Source organism: Papaver somniferum, chromosome 1 (genome assembly GCF_003573695.1).
Source record: "Papaver somniferum cultivar HN1 chromosome 1, ASM357369v1, whole genome shotgun sequence".
NCBI classification, from domain to species: Eukaryota; Viridiplantae; Streptophyta; class Magnoliopsida; order Ranunculales; family Papaveraceae; genus Papaver; species Papaver somniferum.
In genome coordinates, this window is record NC_039358.1 from 58,877,384 (window position 1) to 58,884,879 (window position 7,496).

Genomic DNA, 7,496 nt, shown 5'->3' on the forward strand with positions numbered 1-7,496 from the left:
ACCAAAAAAGAAGAACTATCTTCTAGTAAGTTTTGATTTGGATCAAACAGAGCTGTTAGGATAACAAAAATCTATGACAACCAAACAAAGCTGATATGCTAAATCATTAAGAGAAATTCTCAACTCTCACTTGACAGTCAACACTATTTCATCATAGATGGGAAAGAGAATAATCTCATACGGTGTTTCCAGTGAGTATAAATCTATAACATGGTTGTCCCTCACTACAAGAAACTTAATATATTGCAGCATCTTATAGTTGTGGCACAAACCCCTATTAGTGTCGTGATAACCTATGTATCAAGAAGTTATTTTTGCAGCACCAATTTTATTGTTGCCGCAAGAGATTATACTTTTTTGCCACACTCTTTTTATATTGTTGTCATAGTTATGTGGCGAAGTTTCATTTTGCAGTACTAAATTATATCTTTTAGCTGCAGCTGAAAATTACTGTGACTAGAAATTTGCTTTTACAACACCTATATTGAAAGTGTGGCAATATATGGTGTAGCAATAGCTATATTTTCTTATAGTTTCTTTTGAATCTGGATAATCATGGGATCTCCAATCGCTAGGTTAATTGGGTGTCCGCTATAAATACTACTCGATATTAGGCAATAATCACATTCCCCTCGATGATGCAATTATAAGCTCTCGTATCCATTGTCGACTTGATACGATTCACCTACATTATTTCTTTTACATGCGCGCATTTGAGAGCAATTACTTTATGGTGCTAAACCATCGATTTACTAAGGGTCCTATTAACTTTTGCACCCATGCACAAGTTAACAGGACCCATTTACTAATCGAGAAACATACCATACACTTTTAAATGAACCCTATTCCGATGAATTTATGGAAACACTTCGTGCTTTCCACATTCATAAACAAACCTTTCTCTAGTTCCTTGTATACGCATATTCCCGCAAGGATGCCACGTGTGTGAAAAGATCCACGTGTGATCCATGTGGGGCACGGTGTATCCAGCTTTGATGAGACATCACCATCAGCAGATGGATCTAACAGTCCTGAAAGCGCGGGACCACCTGATGAGCATATGGACGAGAAGCAGTGGAACAAACCCAAGATTCACTTTATCCCATCTTGAGATGAAGATGAGATGGAGAGATGAGATTAATCCCACTGACAAGGATTTGACAACAGCAGCACAACTATCCTAGCGCATGCGGTCTAACCCCAACCACCCGCATTCAATGTGGAGAGAAGGACGCGTGTCAAGAGATATGTGGTGTATGAGAGGCATGCTATCGTGACAAGCTATAACCGTTGAGAAGATAAGACTCTGAGATGACAGAGAAAGGGGACCCACAGGAAATCCCTATGTATACCTACTTCAACTATGGAGAAGGAGGTCGACAAAAATTGAGATAGGAGCAAATCTATACTTAGGAGAGATAATTGTAGTAAGGAAGAGAGTGATTTAGGTATGAATCCATCTTTAAGACCTTCGGTCTCTCCTCATAACCCTTCAATTACCCTTTGTAATCCTACATCATAATAATGAAACCAATACCCCCGTGGATGTAGGCCTTAGAGTCGAACCACGTAAATCGATGTATCTATTTACTTATGATTCTGTTATGATCTTTAGTATAATAACTATCTTTATCATTCAGAGAATGACGACGGATCCGAAGATCCAGAGTTCTCCCCTATGCATTTACTTAGTCACATGTTCGTGTTTATCTTTATGTTAGCATACATATGAACCATGGTTGTAGGCCCGATGCTCAACGTTACATCGTTGCATACAATTTGGCGCTAGAAACACGGACGCAAGTCCTGGTAAAAGATTTATCTTATCCTGTGAATGACGATTAAACAATGAAAAACGCTAATGGCGATGGATTTATGTATTTTCTTCATGGATCTATCCTTTTGTTATCAGATTTTTGGTTTTGCCAATGGATCTATGTTTTTATTACCTAAAACCCGTAGATCCACTTCTTTTTATTGAGTTTTCTCCCTTTGCACTTCCAAAAATTGATAGATTTATCTGTATATCACCCAAATTCTGTAGATCTGATCATTCTTTTATTAGCAGATCTGTATTTTCGCTACCAAAAAATCGAAGTTATGTGCGTTTCAGGAAAGGATTTGAAAGATTCACTCATCGTGCATGGTTCCTTTTGTTATATTTAAAACCATAATCATTTTTTTTGGCATAAGAAGACAGCCACATTCATTACTTTGTTTTATCCCAACAGCGCCTCGCTAATGTTTAAAGTGTCGTTTTGGATACTCTTCTTCTCGACTGTTCTCTCAGTTTTTGTAGGACATGGACAAGATAAAGGAAACCGGACAATCAAAAATTCCACCAAAGTAGATACCAAGACCTACATTGGTAATAACAAGGAGCAAACAACAAGAATAAAAACTCAAGGCTGCGAACAAAGGTCCGGAGGTAGTGGAAAACATCAACCTCACAGATGCAAAATCGATAGCAGCAGCAGCCACAAAATCAGCGGCACTAAAGGCAGCGACATCCAAGGTTAAAGCAACAAAAGCTCATACGGCCAGAACAGTAGCTGCGGATAAGGCGGGCGAACAACTAGAAGTGGTGGGAGACTCCACTATGCAGCAACCCCCCTATGGCATGCCACAGACCGATCATCAAAACCGACTGTTAATCATCCCAAGTACAAGGCGACAGGATGGGGTCAACCATCCCATAATAACACATGCACCAGCGGAGGATCCACCGAAACCCATGATTCAAACCGTAGAAGATGAGCATCCAGATAGAGTGGTACCTGTACAAGTTGGAACCCCCAACCAAGGATCAACCCATCGGTCCAATTAGCAGCGGAATCAGAAGAATTAAAGCGAAGCCAGAAAGCTTATCAGGATGCAGTGGCACTCTTGGCACGAGAGAATCAGCAATTGAAGGAAAGAATGACACAGAATATTAGTCCAGCGGCAATGATAGAAATACAGGACGAAGCCAACTCAAAATCTCCAGAGCCTAATAGGACCCGAAGGGTGATTGCTACTGATCCCCAGAATCCCGAACCATTGAACCGAAGACCCTCTCAAGGAGGAGATAGGTCAGACCCATAGTATGTTCCAAGAGCTTCAGACTATTACAACTGCCGAACACAAAGGGCACGCCAGAGAGGACACGGGGACGAACATTTCCTAGCCATGGAAACCCTCAGGGGGAGATGATGGCAGAGGTCAAGCATCTCAAAGAAAAACAAGGAGGGGGAAGACTCGAAGAGGTAATGAAATAAGAAGCGACGACATCGCTGGTCCCACACCTAGACTGAGCCCTTATCCCATTAAAATTCCCGATCCCAACTTTCGAGTGTTACGATAGATCCAACAATCCAGCATCCCATCTCCGCTACTACAATAGAATGATGGCAAGATAGGAAAGGAACGATGTCATCCTATGCCGCTATTTCCCATCCAGTCTGAAAGGATCGGTGCTATCCTGGTTTGACAACTTTCCCCCCAATTCTATTGATTCATATAGTAGGCTCACGGAAGTATTCTTGTGTATAACAAGACTGTTCATGCTGGGATGGATAAGTTATTTTCATTAGCGATGGCATTCAAGGAAACTATCAGAGATTACACCGACCGATGGCACAAAATTTGTCAAGCAATTGGAAATGTTGATCCCGTCGTCAGCATTAATTGCTACAAGTGGGGTATGGATAGACTGAGTCCATTATTTGTTGAAGTCCATATCAAAAACCCTACTACAGAGGGGGATCTCCGAGTGATCATTGAAAGACATGCAAGGTCAGAAGAAATCCAACGAAAGAACCGCAGAACCCATGTTCAGAATCCACGAGAAGTCAATTTCTCCAATCTTCCCAGCGGATCAAAAAGAATGAATTCCACCGATGAGAAAAAAGAAGATAAAAGGGGCCGAAGAGATAATAGCTGACGCAACGATATGAGGTTTGAAGACCAGGTCTACACAAAGTTGAACAAGAGCTATGTTCAGATATTGAGGGACATCAAGGATCGTGAAAATCTCGAATGGCCGTGGTCCAAGGGCAGCAGTCATCTAGAACAGAAAAGTCGAAGGATTACTGTGAATACCACTGCTTTAAGGTCATCAGACTGAGAAATGCAAAAAACTCGAAATGATGATCCATAAGTTGATCATGCAGGAGATCTTTAAGCAGTACATCCAGAGGCCAGCCTCTGAAGCAAATGCCAATCGAAACAAGCAAGTTCAGTTACCTGAAAATGATAGGACAATCAACGTTATCTCCTGTTCTGAACCCAGTGGCCCAGCTTTGACTGACCAAACTTGGAAAAGGCTAAGAAAACAGTTCGAACGCTACTGTGAGTTATATAAGATTGATGGCGAAGAAGTAAACGAACATGAATAATGGATGAACGCACCCCTAACATCTTCAGCAGATGATGTGGAAGAAGACATGGAAGATCACAGTGACCCGCTGGTGCTCACCTTACCTATTTCTGGATGGACAGTAAAGAAAATTTTGATCGATGGAGGAAGCTCAGTCAACGTTTTATTTTACGACACATTCAAGCGCATGAAGCTGAACGACGAACAGTTAATTTCTTCGTACTATACTATTTATGGATTCAATAGAGCTTCAACGAAACCTTTGGGAGATATAGTCTTGGAAGTCAAAGCGGGATCGATGAAAGTCAGCACCATATTCAGTATGGTGGATGCACCTTCACCCTACAATGCTATCGTAAGAAGGCGATGGGTCCACAAGCTCAAAGGGGTAGCAGCCACGTTCCACCAATATCTCAGATTCCCAACCCCACAAGGGGAAATGGAAATTAAAGAGGATCGAGTATCAGGGCAAGAATTCCAGGAAATTCAAAGTCAGTTGAATGCTGAACTTGAAGAGCATCGTAGGACCTGCCGAAGCCGAAACAAAGCCGAAGAAAAGGACAAAGCCATCGACCTATATCTTGAAGAAATTTCAAAGGGTTCAACAAAAGTCTTCGGAGTCATGAACAATGAGGCTAGTGGATCAGAAACAAAGGGTAGCGAAGAGCCCACCAAATAGCAATCAAAGAACGTTCCTCTCCTAGGGGAACCAAAGCCTACATTCACAACAGTCGAACCAACACAGGAAACCAACATATGCATGGACAAAAAGCCAAAAATGATTAAAATAGGAAAGTTGATGGACAAAGAGAGAAAGGAAGCTCTAATTTAGTTGCTAAAAGAATACATGGATATTTTCGCATGGAAGTTAGGAGACATGCCAGGAATCGGTCCTAAGATCATACAACATGAGCTTCGGATCAATCCAGGAACCAATCCCGTGAGACAAAAGTTGCGCAAGGTAGCTTCGGAGTATCACCAAGCTGTAGAGAAGGATCTTAACAAACTCATGGAAGCAGGATTCATCAGGGAGGTCAGGTATTCGACTTGGATTTCAAATAAGGATATGCATTGATTTTACCAACCTCAACAAGCCATGCCCGAAGGACAGCTACCCGCTCTCGAGCATCGATCAGTTGGTAGATGCAGTTGAAGCATACAAAGAATTGTCCTTTATGGATGGATATTCAGGGTACAATCAGATAGCATTGGCGGAAGAAGATCAACAACACACAGCAATTTTCACCCCACACGGGCTCTACTGCTATACTCGCATGCCCTTTGGACTGAGAAATGCAGGGAAAACATATCAGAGGATGGTGGATGAAATATTCAAACCTTGGATTGGAAAGACATTTGAAGTCTACGTCGATGATATGTTGGTTAAAATCAAGATGCACGAGGACCACTTACAAGATCTGAAAGACATTTTTGAGGCAATGAGGAAATAAAACATGAAGGTAAACCCAGAAAAATGCACCTTTGGAGTCACATCCGGAAAATTCCTCGGATATTTAGTGACGAAAAGTGAAAAATCGAGGTCTAACAACACCACCCAACATTTCGCTTACAAATCTGTATGGACAAAGTCGAATATACTTTTAAGAGAATCAACAAGACTCAATCAATTAAAAGTACATCAACGAGTTTATATCTCTCTCTTGATTTGATTTACTCAAGCAAGACTGCAAGTTCTAAACAAATACAAGGAATTACTTGTATGGTACCAAAGACCAATATCCAAGGATTAATCAATATCAATCAACAACCAAAGGTCGTATTTCCAATTGAATGATTCACACGCAAAACCTTTATAATTTCAATTTTAAAAATAAAACAATATAATTCGGAAATTGAAATAAAACAGACACCAGAAATTTTGTTAATGATCGCTGTCGTATGCGTCAAAAATAAATTACACTTTCTCACTACTCAAAATAATATAACAAGGGTAAGAAAGGATCGTTCCCACATAGAGGACTAGGTTGTCAATATGTTTTGGTTTCTTAAAGGTAACAAGGGGATTTTTTTGATTTTTATAAACTAAAATAAAATATAAGCAAAACAATAAAAGTAAACACGCAAATCAAGGATGTGAATATTGGGTAAAGGTTTCATATTCAATTGTAAACAAGTTTTTGAATATATGATCAGAATTCGTATTTAATCTCGCTATCATCAAAATCCCTAGAATACCTTATTGCAAGAATACTCCGTAAATTTCCTAAGTTCATCAACAAACACTTTAGAGCTGCGAATGTGAATTCTACCTAAAGAATAACCTAACGCCTTGCGCTAATTAAGTTCAATTCCTAGGAGCATTAAGTTTTAGAAATAGGATAATCAATGCAATTGTCATACATTGCGCATGACAATTCGGACAAAGGTAAAACTCTACATATGTTTACAAGAGTGTACCACTACAAACCATAATCATATCATGCTATTCGTGTTCAAGGTTATCGCTCGATGATGAACCCTAAATTAGCTATAGATATGGATGTATGTTTATCAATTCTAGACTCAACCAAACAAACATTCAATCATATTGCAATACATCAATCATGCAATTATTATAAACCACCGAAAGTGAACGATGATTTTGAGAGAAAACTAATTCATAAAAATCATAACTTGTTTTCAGAATCCAACTACATCTTTAACCAATAATAAAATTAAATACTCATGCTCAAGGAGTTCATAACAAGAATAAAGAGAAGAATCATGTTTCTAAACCCTCATAATTTCGTGACCTAATGATATCTCCCCTATTTCACATAACCTAATACCTTTTTATAGGTTTATATTGCTTCGTCTTCACGTATTTAGTTTGGTTTAAGAACCCGACCCGGAATAACGAAATAACGAATCCAAACGTGCCCTTAGGTCCTCCAAGGTGTAAATACACGTTTCCAAATTGCTAGGTTCGCAAACCCAGTCCGTGAACTTTAAATTCTAGCAGAAATTTTCGGAATTAAGTCTGCGAACCCCATCCGCAAACCCAGTTCGCTGACTTCACTGTCTTCGGTATTTGATAAAACCGTTTTGGCCACAACTTCTTCATCCGAACTCGGAATGACCTCATTCCTTTTGCATATTTTTTATCTTTCAATTATCCTCAAGATTATGAGGAGAATTA

The 7,496-nt window shown here is 39.7% G+C and overlaps 1 protein-coding gene across 1 annotated transcript; it reads left to right on the forward strand.

Moving 5' to 3' along the window:
- Positions 1–4,379: 4,379 nt before the first annotated feature.
- Positions 4,380–5,036, forward strand: LOC113317485. The gene has a single exon (XM_026565637.1). It carries the CDS (start codon positions 4,380–4,382, stop codon positions 5,034–5,036), a length of 657 nt encoding a protein of 218 aa, XP_026421422.1.
- The last annotated feature ends 2,460 nt before the right edge of the window (positions 5,037–7,496 follow it).

Bases quoted from the DNA above. Each gene is read 5' to 3' on its own strand.
- LOC113317485 (XM_026565637.1), top strand. From the start codon at position 4,380: ATGAACGCACCCCTAACATCTTCAGCAGATGATGTGGAAGAAGACATG.